Below are 13,812 nucleotides of genomic sequence, written 5' to 3' on the forward strand. Positions count from 1 at the left end.
CAGAGCCACACCACTAGCATGGTTAATAACTCAAATGTGCTGCATGGGGTTTAGTTAAATAGAATATTTTGCATTGCTGACCTTTACATGCTTCAGGTATCCTTAAAATCAAAAAGCTGCTGAATAAATCATATAGCTGATGAATCATATATCATGAACTGACCCTTTAAAAACATGTTATGCAACTGACAGGACAGCTGGTATTTGCAGTAGATTCGGGGGACATTCGGCAGTAAGTTTGGCTCCAGATCACCTGCTCAGTTATCAGTACTCTCATAGTGTATCCATCAAGCAAATCCTTGGAGGCAGGACATAACTAGAATCCTCTGTAATCTTCTTTTTTTTAAATTGTGAATACGATATATATTTGGGCATATGAATATAGTGTCGTCATTATTTCTATGCAGTTATAACATGTTTCACCCTACAAAGATGTGTTCTTTGTTTGGATACAGTTAGCATTTAAGACTAAATGTGACAATTTATATATGTATGTCAACATGTTTTAAGTCTAGAAGCATTGAAGCCTTTCAACAAAAGGAATGGAAGATACAAGGACCTTTATCACTTTATTGTGGTTGAGAAGGTTAAATATGTATATGTAAAAATGTCTGGGGCCTGTAAATAAATATAAGTACTATGTGTGTTTCTGGTGTAAATATGTTGAATAAAGCTGCACCTGCTTAGCACATCTTTCAGCTAATCTTAGCCTCCCAGCATGGCTAATTATATCACTGCCAACTAATCCTCTTATCCCAAGAAAATCTCAGCCATGAATGCCAGCACCCCATTATCATTTTATTAATATGCACTTTCTTATCAATACATCATTATCACTATTTGCACTTTATACACTGAAGTCAAGGCATTTGGCTAAAAAAGAACAGACAGGGAAAAGATAGGAAGAATGTTTTCTCTTTCTTTTTAAAAAGCTATGGTCATTTATCGTAACATCCGATACGTTTAGAAAGATTAAGAAGGGAAGCAACTACAACAGTGGCATCCAACCAACACTTCCAGGGAATCTGGCTGATTGAGTCACTTCATTAGAGAGCCTTCACAACCAGCCAGCCTCACCCCTTCATAAGCACTGATGTCAAATCTGGACCCTTCGGATACGTGACCCATTTCCGCAGCACTTAACGTGCAAGGTTTTAACTTTTTCAACCTACCCAAAGGCGAACAACCAAACCGTTTCATATAAAACAGTTTTGTGACACATCTTGTGATTTCTTACAGCTTGTAGCTGAATACTACCAGCAAAAGTCCCTTCAGCTGTCTGTAACTTCTTGTGCCTTCAGGACACGAAATGCTGGACCACAATACACGTCTTTGTTTGTGTCACAGTTCTATACAAGTCCCCATTTGGCAAATAAAGTTTGAAAACATAACAGAATAAGAAAAAAAAGAAAGAAAATCATGGAGTGATGAATTGTTGATAAAGAAGGGGCACAGTCATGCTCTTCAATAATAGGTAAGTAAACTAAGAAGCAAAATTATCTGACGATAAAAGTTGTTGTTGTTCAGCTTTGGAATAGTATGATTATTATATAATTAGTATTATGATAATAATCATAATTAGAATAGCAGATGACGTGGGGTAAACAAGAAAATCAAAGTTAAAGACAGTTTGCAGAATCAAACCATTAAATTATAGCCATTTTGATTAAATGTTTATGAATAAATTGGTCAAAGTACAATACTGAGCAACCTTTTGCTCTCTCTCTCTCTCTCTCTCTATACAAGGGGGGATTTTAGATAATTTATTCTTTCATTTGGACAGCATTCAACATCTTCATTCTTCACTGAATTGTCGAATTAAGATCAAGAGTCCGTGGCTTGGGAATAACCGGAAAGTCTGTTTAATTAATCTGAGCGGCTCCCAAGCAAGCCTCCATCAAAGTGTCACTCTGAAAGTGAAGTCTGTCCTTTAAATACGTCGCCCGGACATGTCGTCTTAGCCTGGCTTTAGTTTCACTTCACCTCGTTCAATGTGCTTTCCCCTCCTCTCAGCTGCTTCTCTTTTCTTCAAGCAAAGAAGACAACAAAGATGATGAAGAAGACGACGAGGACGAGAAAGATCTTGATCATCAGCCAGCGGTTGGAGGAGACTGACTGGAAGTATTTGAGGATCTCTGTGTGGGCGGATTCCACATTAAGCTGTGTGTCCTCCACGTTAGCGTCGATCCTGTGAGAGAAGGACGACAGGAGGTTCAGTTGTTGAACAGATGATAATTATCTTAACTATCAGACCTTTTCTTTAAGATCAGTCAGTTCTGGAGATAAATGGAAAGTTATATATATGTGACTCAGAGTTCCTATATTATTTTTATTTATATAGAAATAAATTCCTATAGGGGTCCATTTAGTGAAATATATCCATGTGAATTGATCACAAGTAGGGTTGCAAAGGGGCGGAAAGTTTCCGGTAAAAAAATGTGCCTAAGTTTTTTTGTAAGAGCATATAACAGGGAACTTAAATGTAGTTGAGAACAAGACTAGCTAGAACGTCTAGCTCAGCTGGACCCTGAATGCAGCTGGTTGGGAACATTGTCTGACAGAAACATAAACGTAAACATAAAACGTTCTGTTGTTTTTGAACGTCTTTGTCATCAGTGTTGCGTCTGAACGTTTCAGCCCTATGCCTGGCAAGTGTGAGAGCGCCGAGTGGCATAGAGGCCAAGAGCGGTATTGCAGACAGATAGAGATTTCAATTATAGCTTGCAACATATTGAAAAAAATAACTGAACTAGTTCATTTTTTGGAGCTGTGAACTTAGTTAAAAATTTTGAATTATGAACTATGAACTGAAATAGTTCATTTTAAAATGTGTGAACTATGAACTGAACTAGTTCGTGTAGAAAGTGAACTTTCCCAACACTGTTTGTCATTACCTAGCATATTGATTACTTGGTAAACTGAAGCCATGTTCAATTTAATACCAAGTTTATTTGTATACAGTAGACTAACTTTTTACAGCAGTTAGGAGGACGTTGATGAGATCCAGGAAGAAAGCATTTACACCTGAAAGGATTCAGGGAAAAACACCCCAAAAACAATGTGGCTTGGGGGGTGGTGATCATAGGGAATACACCTTTTTTATTCAACGTTCATGTTTTTGTTGTTCGATGAAAGAATAAAGTTCTACTCACAAAATGTCAAAAAAGTCATTTTTAAAAGTTGTATTATAAATGTTTGCATGCATGTCTGCTTATGACAAGGTACATACAGTTAAATTACCCCCAAAATTCCAGTTTATTCCTGTTAATTCCCGTATATTTCCGCTAATAGTTTCCAACTTTGAATATTCCCGGAATTTTGCAACCCTAATCACAAGCAACTGAATTCTGCATGAAATGCAAGTAAGATGGTCACCAACCAAATTATAGCAGCAATTCCCTTTTTTACTCACAGTTTCCTGTTTCCTATTGCTTGTATTTTAAAAGAGTAGTTTAAAATTTTGGGGATGATTGCTAGTTCGCTCACTCGACCCCCCCCCCCCCCTAATTCTTGCTCCGTCTAACCTCTGAATGGTCTCCTCTTGCTCCTTGACCATGTGTGCCAGCTGCTGGAATATAGAGCCCAGCTCCACAATGGTGCTCTCAATGTTCTGCATGGTGTCTGCACGGCTCTGGATGTACGAGTCCTGTAACGGCACAGCCAGCAAGGTCTCAAAAAGGGCCACATTACAGCACAGTTTATCCATTGTTAGAATTTAGTCAAATATTTCTACAAAGTTTACTTATGATAAATGTTCTACTAATAGTGACAACAATGCACATCGACTAATTTAAAAATCAACCATAACTAATATTTTCCCAAAAATTATTGCGAACGCACACATTCCTCTATATCTGCCTGACTTTGACAATCATACACCAGCAGTCTACCTGCTCATCAATAAGCTGGAGCTGCATGGGATTGGTCTGAGAGTCCATATTGATGGCAACATCGCCCATACTCCTGGACTCATCCTGCATCAGGACCGAGCTCTCTGAAGTGAGACAACAAGCAAAACACACACACATGTTCAACGAGATCAGGCAGAGATCCTCAATGGTAGAGGGGGAAAACTAAAAGAACAGCGGGCACATACAGTAGCTAGTTATACCCACTGGGAGAGTCAAGCGTTCCAGGGAAATACCTTTTAAATTTGAGGTTGTATTGACCTGGTAACCATTGCGTGGCTCACGAGCTGCATGCGGCTCCTGGGCCCCTTTTTTGCGGCTCCCTAAAATATTTTTTAATTTTTGCATTATAGATGACCAAATACAATAATAATCATTCACACGGTCTTCGATCAGTTCCCCATCACAACAGCTGTTAGAAAAGTACACTGCCAGTCAAAATCATTCTGTACATCTATGGCATTTGTGGCTAAATTTCAACTAATTGATTCATGGTAAATAAGCTACAGTCAGGATATCTTTAAATTAACAGGTATATAATAACTTTTGAAATGATAAAAGTTGCATCCACAAGTGTTCCACAGATAAACATTTCTATTCAAGTACAGTACACGTTTCTGGCAAGGACTTCGAGGATCATAGTATAATATCTATATTATTAAAAGGTGTACTGGACAGGACAACCAGTTAAGGACTGTTGTATTCTAATGTTGTCTAATAAATACTGTCATAATAATCAAACTCATTTTCAATTAGTGGTTGGTTATTACAAATACATTTCAAAATAAAAATTCATTTTTAATTCACACATTAATTTGTTACCTATAATTCATTGGAGGTGAGCACAAAGTTTGCGGTTTTAACAAAAAACGTGAAATGTAACCCGTAAACATTTTACTTGCAGTGTAAACGCCCCCAGAGGAAGCAGCTGTGCTCACTAAAGGACAACATTTGGCAGTTTGTTTAAAAAAATAAAAATAAAAAAAGGTAAGCTGAGCAGGAAGGCGCAAGACAGTACTATTTTTGCCTATAAGCCAAAACAAATACTCAATAAAAAGGTGTGTTCACTCTATTACACAATGTTCATGTTAACAAAGAAGAAATTAGCAGGATCTAATTTGTGCAGCATGTTAAGGTTACACCAGTGGGTATGAAACAGGTACCTTTCATCCTTGTCTGTGCTTTAAGAGATTTGTTTTAGGTTGTGATTTGAATGAGATACTACTGCGTTAAGTGCTTAATCAGCACAAAATGTGGCTGAGGCTAAACTTTTCCCACAAACAATAACCAGTAAAGAGTGAACACACCCTTATGAAGCTGCAACATCATGCTATGTTTACCCCTTGGAGCCATTACTTTACTGCGAGACCATTGTAAAGATCCTAGTGTGAAGCCAAGATGTGGACAGACTTACTGAAGTTGTTGGCCATCAGAGGAGAAGACGAGACTGGGGGCTGGGAGAACTGCTCTCTCCTGCTGCGTTGCTGCTTCAGGTTCTACAGGAAAAGGGACAAATGATGGAGGTGAACACGACTGAGAAGAAACCTGTACCCGATTCAAAACCTTTTGTTTTGTCTGCCTTGATAGATGATATAAGTATGACAAACATCTCTCACCTCCGTTCTGACTTCTAGGACTGACTTAAAGTCATTGGACATTGAAGCCAGTTTGGACTGTAGAAAACAAAAGATACAGCAGGGTTCAAAGTGCAGCTTAATTCATCAGTGTACAAATGTTACAGAGCACCAATATGTGAAAAACAAATCAAAAATGTTTTTCTGATGCCATTATTTTTAAACATTTTTCAAAATAAATTTTATTTAACTGTGTATTAACAAAAGCACAACATTAAAAGGCTCAAGATACAATACAAAAATTATGATAATAAAGAAAATGTTTGCGAGATTTGCCATAAAAGTAATTAAGACGTCCAATACAGTATGAATTGTACCTGTAATGACACCACTATAGTGTTAGAGTGGGTTTGGATGTGTCGGCCACCTGGAGCTCCGCGGGACCTCACCAAGTCCTGCAGCTGCGCAATCTGTTTGTTTAGACTGTTGATGTCCTAAAAACACAAGAGATAGAAAACAAGGTATATAGTTTTACAAGATAATACAGGATTAAACATTGCTGCACCATTTATAAATAATGTACATGTTTCCAAAACCACATTTCATGGGACTTTAACAATTCAACTTACTTGTTTAATGATGTATGTTAGCTCCTCAATCTCCACTGCCTTGTCATCAAATAGAGATTTTCTTTTTGCCACTAAAACATTATAACAACAGCATGAAGAATCAGCACTTTGAACAATATGACACAAAAATAGATGAACATTAAAAAGGAACACTTACAAATAGTGAGCTTTTCCAGTTTGGCAAATGTATTGCTCAAGTCTTTTCCAATTCTCCTACAAGGAAACAAACACAAATGTAGCCTTTGTCATGCACATACTAAAAGAAGTACTCTAACATGTTGTTAAATACACTTATTTGCATTCTTACAGGGAATACGATTGTATCAACGTAATCTCTGTGCTTACAGACTTTGTGCTAAACCGCCAAACAAGCCCTGAACCAGCTTCTCCACTGAAGATGTATTTCAATATTCTCAATCTTTACACAATAAGCATGAGGTGGTGAGAATGTGCAAATGCAAATATTGCAACACCCAAAATCACCATGAAAGAACAGGCACATTCAGCAAGCTGGTGAAACACGTAAGAAGACTTACTTGGCCATAACTGTGAAGTCGCTGCGCTGCCTGAGAGCGCTGAGAGTTGGTTTATTGAGCGGGACTCCATTCTGCCAGGAGAGAGAGTATGAATTACAATTGGAGATGCAATAAAATAAAAGGCTGAGGAGTAATTGTAAAAATATGGCTACAGAAATCATCAACATTTACTTATTCCAATTTATTGACAGATTAAACATTGAAGTCAATAATTTCCTGATCACACCCTTCCTTCCGTCAAACAATGTAACCAACATATTTATACTGTCACCGAGATCACTGGTAACCTCTGATTATAGTCCATTCAACACTAGAATATTTAGGCTGGAAACAATGGTGATATTTGAGGGTTTAAAAACATATGAGATCAAGATAAATTGGCCAATATTGTAATTTTGACAAATAATATAAACCAGCAAGTTTAATAAGAATGTCCTTGGATTGCCTTTAGACAAAAGAACTGACAACATTTCTAAGGTAAAAAATAAACTCAGCAGTTGTAGGCTGGAAAAGCATATATTTGGCATTTCTATACTCCAATCCGTTGTTTTATATCAGTATATCTGTGATAACTAATATCTTCTAATACATTGGCACAGCTGATTTCATAATTATTTTAGAGATTGGAAATCACATGTTGTCCCCACTTTGGGATTTACAGTAAAATAAGTTTGAACCACGACTGAAAGACAACAAGAACAGCAACTTGTGCTTAACTTGACCATAAGAGTGCAATGGGTTTTGATGTCTTTGCATTTACAAATAAACAAACTAAAATAAACATTTCATAGCCATTGTTCTATTTAAAAAAAAAATATTGTGCATTTGTATATTTGATATTGCTTTACTTGTATGTATAAATGCTGCTGTAGCAAACTAATTTCACCTTGCGGGATTTCTAAAGTAACTATCTAATTATCTATTGCAATACGGAACCAAAACAAGAAACTAAAAGCAAAAGTCACCAAACCCCCAATTCATCTGAGCTACACAAAACTACAGTGATAACACATATATTGGTAATGTACATGTTGTACAGTTGGGGGGGGGGGGGGGGGATGCCTTATTTGACATAAAGCGATCAGTTATTGTGCTGTGATGCGTCAACACACCGGTCTGCCCTGGAGAGATTTACAGGCGGACTGGAACTCGAGGGTACGGTCACGGCACGTCATCCTGCCGCCGGTAAAGGGTCACCCGCCGGCTCTCGAACCTGGGACTACCCGGTCCCTTTTCCTGTGGTCTGTGTAGTCGATAAACAGGAAGACCTCCCAAAACTCACATCCGAGGTGGGATATCCTTCATGGGCATATGTACACACGTCTGCAGTAACGGGAAAAGAAAACAACTGGTGAACTTACAGTTGATAACGCAACTGATAAATAAACAGTTTATAAATTAATTTATAATGTAACTGCTAGCTTATAAATAAACACAGTTTGAGGTTTTACGTTAGTTAGCCGTTAGCTAACAGCAGGCGATCGACTGAACCGCAATTAACAAACAATACATAACAAATGACCGCCACCGCTCACAAATGAGGCCCCAGGTGAGTTACATACATATAGCATGAGGTAACAACATCTCTCTTTGAGTAAAGGCCGTCCATCACGAAACACAGCTGATCACGGCCTGACCGGTTAACGCTAACGTTAGCTTCAGAGAGCTAACCGGGCTCTCCATACGGTCTCTCCTTGTTACATTCGACCTAAACTCACCATGCGAGGTTATATCTTATTTAAAAGACACAACCCGAGCATTTCCTACTCACTTGAATCGACATCACATCATATTTCGGGACCCCTCGACGTTACTGGTTTAAACTAATCAACCCAGGAGTTAAAGTTCCGATCCGGGTAGTTTCCGTCACTGACGTCACTGCCACGTCTACTTTACCGAGGATGAAAATCCCTGCCGGTACAACGCGTCACCACCAGGGGGCGCCACTCCCCCCCCCCTTGTTTGTAGTGTCGCTTCCCGTTGAATGTACATTATTTAGTTTATATGACAGTAAGAAAAGAGGACAGTACAAAATGTCACAATATAAGTATAAAACAGGAAGAATACAAGAGAATGAGCCCAGGAGTATATAGGGAAAACCAATAAAATAAATAGCCAACCTGAATTATCATCTATAAAATAAAGGTCTCCGAGTCAAACAGCACTTCCAAGACTTAAATTTGGCACTTTTATTGTGATGGTGGCCTACTTTTTTATTATGCAATGGTATCTATAAATCCTAGAATCATGACCAGGTTAATCTGCTAGTCTCCAAGTAAAAAATAGTATCTCGACCCATAGTAACCCTCATTTCTGCACAGTACTGTACTATACAATTACATATTCTCAGGTGAGTAGATACAAACCTCATCTAAGGGTAGTATAAACTGAAATAGGTAAGGTCTTAAAACTAGATTTTGACACAGGGTCTCAAGATCAAGTTATAATGGCAGTTGTGTTGTGCATAAGAAGTACATGTGCCTGTATTCCCAAACAAAGCAACTATCACTTGCCAAACAGTGGACATTCCCCTGATGCTTTGCGGTCTTTGTGATTTTGGGGTCTGGGGCCCTGGATCCAGCCTTGCCAGTAGCACAACACCACAAAGAACAAGTTTCCTTGTTGGTATTTTACATTCGGCAAACACAAGTCGGCAACACAATAAGTTGTACATAATTCAATTGGCTCATTTGTCATTAATTACAAGCATGTTGGAGCCTAATGTTGGATCACACAATGAACAGTAAAACTGTGTGCTATTAAACCTAAATGATTAACAGAAACCCATATCCAAGTGAATTTATAGAATAAGAGGAACAAAATTATCAATCAGTCACTTCAGGCTGACGCCTGCTGAAACCAAAACATGATGTGTCATTAGGGATGTTATGCTGATGTAGAACTGAACCTTTGAGTTTTTTGAGAGGGATCAGAGGAGGAATGAACAGACAGACAGAGGATGTGATTGGCTGCTGGCTCAGGTAAGTCAACCTGCAGGTAAGGTATGGACAGCGAGATAACATCCAGCAGGCTCTCTGATCTCCTCTGACTCCTACTGGTACCCGCATCCTCCACCTGACAGGCTCCAGCACGCCCAGACCACAGCTATGCTTTTGCCTCTTTACCGGCTAGACCCCAACCACAAGATCCCTTCACCCGCCCCCTATGCCCTGCACCACCCCTCATCTACGCTCCCTTTCACCTTTTATACCTCACTATAATCCACCATACTTATCTCTTCATCTGAAACACCAACCTCCATGCTTTCACACATTTTTGATTGCTTTGCCGAACATCAGGACAGAGCAGGAAAGTTTCTCATTTTTATCTCTTTTCTTGTCTCATTTCATCATGTATTGTTTATATTTTTATCCATGCTGTGGCATCTATCAATGACGGGTGTACCGACATTCATGTTCACAGGAGGGTGAACCTTACTCAGACTTTCCTCTAGCTCAACTATGTGATTTGTGGATTTGAGTCAAATGTTTCAACAACTATTGGATGGGTTGCTATGACATTTGGTGTACACACACACACACACACACACGCACACACACACACACACACACACACACACACACACATACACACACACACACACACACACACACACACACACACACACATTCCCCTCAGAATGATTAGTAATACTTTTGATGATCCTGTGACTCTAACTCTAACACAATGATTTATCACTAAAGATCTGCAAAACTAATGACTTTCCCATCAGCTTCAGCTGTGCTGAGTGTTTAGCAGGCTTGCGTGCTCGACTGGGATTCACATCATACCTGCTAAACATTGGCTTCTGAACATTGTCAACGTGAGCATGTTACAGCGGCTTGTTGACATTAGCACACACATGCACAGCTGTGCATTAGTGTAGTCTCACAGAGCCACTAGCAAGACTGACTCTTAACCTTGTTAATGATTACATAATTTATGTCAGTGTGTTTATGTTAAAACCATCTGTTTGTCTTTTAATATTCTGAATTCTTACATTTATGTTGTGAATGTTGAACACGCTTTGGCAAAACTAGACTTAATTACGGTCATGACAATAGAGCAAAACTATTGGATTTCTTTGGGGACTTTTCAGATGCTTGTTTCCCATGTAGTAACAGGAGCCGTACATCTTTTATCAAGGTTGATGTCCTTCAGTGGACTGAAACAGACGAGGCCGGTGGATCCATGTTTCGGTTGCAGATAACACTGTTTGTTTATTTTGTGAAATAAAAAAAAAAGTTCTTTGTATTCACAAGAGATGCTAGAAAACATTCGCTTTCCTGAAACCAACGAACACACGTGATTTGTCTTTGCACTGCACATATTAAACTCAATGTCTCTCTCTTTCCCTCCTAGTCTTTTATCTCAGTCTCTCACTCCCAAATACACACACACACACACACACACACACACACACACACACACACACACACACACACACACACACACAGGGGTATTGATATCATCTAACAAAACACACTTGCAGGCCAGATAGCGTCCAGTACCTGCTTCAACACAGCTGCTGCTACAAAAGCGGGGAGGACAGCGTAGCTAGTTATTAGAAAAACATGGCTCCGAACACAAAGAGAGCAAGGTGGAAAAATACAGGAAGTCCTGATGATACAAGTGTAAAGACCGAGAGGTGCAGAGGGAGATGGATGAAGTGTGAGGGCGTAAAGGGATGGATGGAGGCAGACATGTGAGCTTACTGGTTGAAGTCAAATGAATGCATGAAATGTATAAGAACGTAATGATGAATAAGACCCACATGAAAGTCTGTGCAGCGTTTCTGCCTCTCCATTTTTATTCATCCGTACGGTGACATATTTTGACGTGCACAGAGATTTAAAAAGCTGATTTTGGAGTAAAAAGCATCTATTCTGTATCGTGATGGATGACTCACTGTGTCCTTTTCTCTTTCTCTCTCTCTCTGTCTCCCTAATCTTGCAGCTATATTTAGTACTGGCATAATGCCCTTCCAGACAGATAGGTTGGCAGCAGCATTTAGCTCCTCTTTCCTCTCCTCTCCTCTTTCATCCTCTCCTCTCTTCTTCACACTCTGTAGAGAGTAACGATGGCCAAATTAAACTGCTGCTAATATTGACACCATCAATCATTATAACATAATACTGTCATGGAAGCTTATCAATGTATAGCTCATACAAATGAGCATAGTCATTAACACATCACCTGTCCTTTGGTCTAAAGTCTACTCTGTAATGTGAGGTGATACTTTGGGAACATCATATTGCCAGCCAATTTCGTCATCATCATCATCATCATCATCATCATCATCGTCATATCCATCATAATCCATGCCAGGGAGATAAAAGCCACAGTGCAAGCAATACCAAAGCAGAGAATACATAGACACAATCTTAATCTCCCCAGACTCTGTATCTCTCACAGAAACACAAACCACACTGCAACTTTAGTTGAACAGCGACCATTATGGACACAACTGGCAATTTTGGTTAACTGCTGACAACAGGGTCACAATAGCAAAAGTAGAGAGTGAAGCAACTCAGTTACACAAAAAGAAATATTTCTAAAGTTTGCTCATTAGCACCATAACCTACTGGTCATACCGGCATGCAGCGGCAAAACCCCTGAGTGTAATAAACTAAGCGATTAGTGCTTATAAACTTAAGTGTTCATCTGTAAAAGATGAATGTGGTTATTTTGGTCTTTTTAAAAATCCCATATTCTCATTTTTAAGTTAAAAAAGTAACACCATAATGTAAAAATAACCAGCACCAGCACAAACATGTTTTTGTTATAATGTTGACACAGCAGAATGACCCTTGCAAATGTTAAAACATGATATATTACATAACTGTCTCAAATAAATAAAAAGTCCAACATTTGGCTCTGAAATGTAGTGGAGTAGAAGTAAGTAAGTTCAAGTGACTCATAACTGTCCTTGAGTAAATTAACTTTTGTGTGGGGCTGCACACCTTTGTACTGGACCAGCTTCTGACTCGGCAGTATAAACGAGAGGAGGAGAGGGAACAATATTATGTCTCATAACACCACGACACATCACACACGCACTTTGTCCGTACCCAACTCCCAGGGTGTCACTGTAATCAAAAGTGTCTGTTTACCTTTCATTATCGTCAAAGGAGAGATTAAAACAAAGAGATGGGGGACATGACGTCAGAGCAGATGGACGTTAGAGTGGATAAACAGTGACAGGAAGAAAACAAGAGGTTTATACAAAAAATAAGACATTTCCTTTAATAACATATGTAACATCACGGTTGTATCCTGGTATCATTTTCAATATATTTGACGATGTAGATTAGACTTCTATGTGGACATTGAATTAATTAATTGGCATTTCTATACTAATAAAACATAAGACTGCATTGTTTTCTACAAAGACATCATAAAAGGGCACAATGGTGTAGCAGCAAAAAAAGAGTGTTTTCTTAATACATAGGCTACAGCAGTACAATGTATTGGCAGCGAAAAGATTCATTGCAAGGTATAGCTAAAATGAAGTTACAAATACATCTCTAAAGTATGCACTACGTCATACACACGGTCAGGTTAGAGATTATAAAATGTTATATAGTTTAGTGAGGGGCTCTATAGGCTAAGACACTGGAGGCTAGAACAGGGCTACCTTTACAGTACAATGTAGACTGTGCAGATACAAAGCACACTGATGTTTGATACTGACACAGGATCAGGACATTTGAGTAGGATATTAATATGTCCAAGTTGTACATCTTAAAGAGTTGTGACGTTGAAAGGATGGGCGGCAACAGCAGATACTAACGCTTTCTTTTTTGAAGATAGTGTTTTGGGGGCATATTTTGTCTTTGATAGCTGAGGGTGGAGAGAAATGAGACGACCTGCTGCAAATGGCCGTGGGAAGCCTGGTCTCCCAGTACTATTCTGAAGGCAATTTACTGTTGTTGCTTTCATTGTTCAGAATTTTTACTTTGAAATAAGAGAATTTGGTAACAGGAAGTAAACACTGGAGCCCCAGAGGGCCAAAAAAAGAGATCTCAGCACCACAACTCTTTTTGGTGGAATGTCTTTGATATGTCGTACATATCTGCATGAGTAGAGCTTTTCGATCTAAGTCCATTTGCTCCTTTAGGTGTTTTTTTCTTCTTCAGTGGACTAATGTAAAGGGTGTGCTTTA

At 38.9% G+C, this 13,812-nt stretch overlaps 1 protein-coding gene across 2 annotated transcripts; it reads right to left on the bottom strand.

Moving 5' to 3' along the window:
* Positions 1 to 773: 773 nt before the first annotated feature.
* Positions 774 to 8,544, bottom strand: stx5a (syntaxin 5A). 2 transcript variants are annotated; one of them, XM_034543726.1, is made up of 12 exons: positions 8,419 to 8,544; positions 7,760 to 7,970; positions 6,648 to 6,718; positions 6,269 to 6,324; positions 6,112 to 6,182; positions 5,860 to 5,976; positions 5,525 to 5,581; positions 5,323 to 5,404; positions 4,145 to 4,231; positions 3,891 to 3,994; positions 3,525 to 3,646; positions 774 to 2,188 (listed from the first exon to the last, which is right to left on the bottom strand). In XM_034543726.1, the coding sequence occupies exons 2-12, from the start codon at positions 7,820 to 7,822 to the stop codon at positions 2,029 to 2,031; spliced, it is 990 nt and encodes a 329-aa protein (XP_034399617.1). In that variant the 5' UTR covers positions 7,823 to 7,970; positions 8,419 to 8,544; the 3' UTR covers positions 774 to 2,028. The 2 variants fall into 2 exon arrangements, with proteins under 2 accessions (XP_034399617.1, XP_034399618.1); XM_034543727.1 differs by lacking the exon at positions 4,145 to 4,231 and having other exon boundaries at positions 786 to 2,188; positions 8,419 to 8,536.
* Positions 8,545 to 13,812: the final 5,268 nt, after the last annotated feature.

The sequence above is a fragment of the Cyclopterus lumpus genome, chromosome 10, assembly GCF_009769545.1.
Source record: "Cyclopterus lumpus isolate fCycLum1 chromosome 10, fCycLum1.pri, whole genome shotgun sequence".
NCBI lineage: Eukaryota > Metazoa > Chordata > Actinopteri > Perciformes > Cyclopteridae > Cyclopterus > Cyclopterus lumpus.

Coding starts and splice junctions, on each gene's coding strand:
- stx5a (XM_034543726.1), bottom strand. CDS start 7,822: ATGACGTGCCGTGACCGTACCCTCGAGTTCCAGTCCGCCTGTAAATCT. Junction 6,183..6,268: donor ACTGGAAAAGCTCACTATTT/GTAAGTGTTCCT, acceptor ATAATGTTTTAG/TGGCAAAAAGAAAATCTCTA. Junction 5,405..5,524: donor TCCTAGAAGTCAGAACGGAG/GTGAGAGATGTT, acceptor CTTTTCCTGTAG/AACCTGAAGCAGCAACGCAG.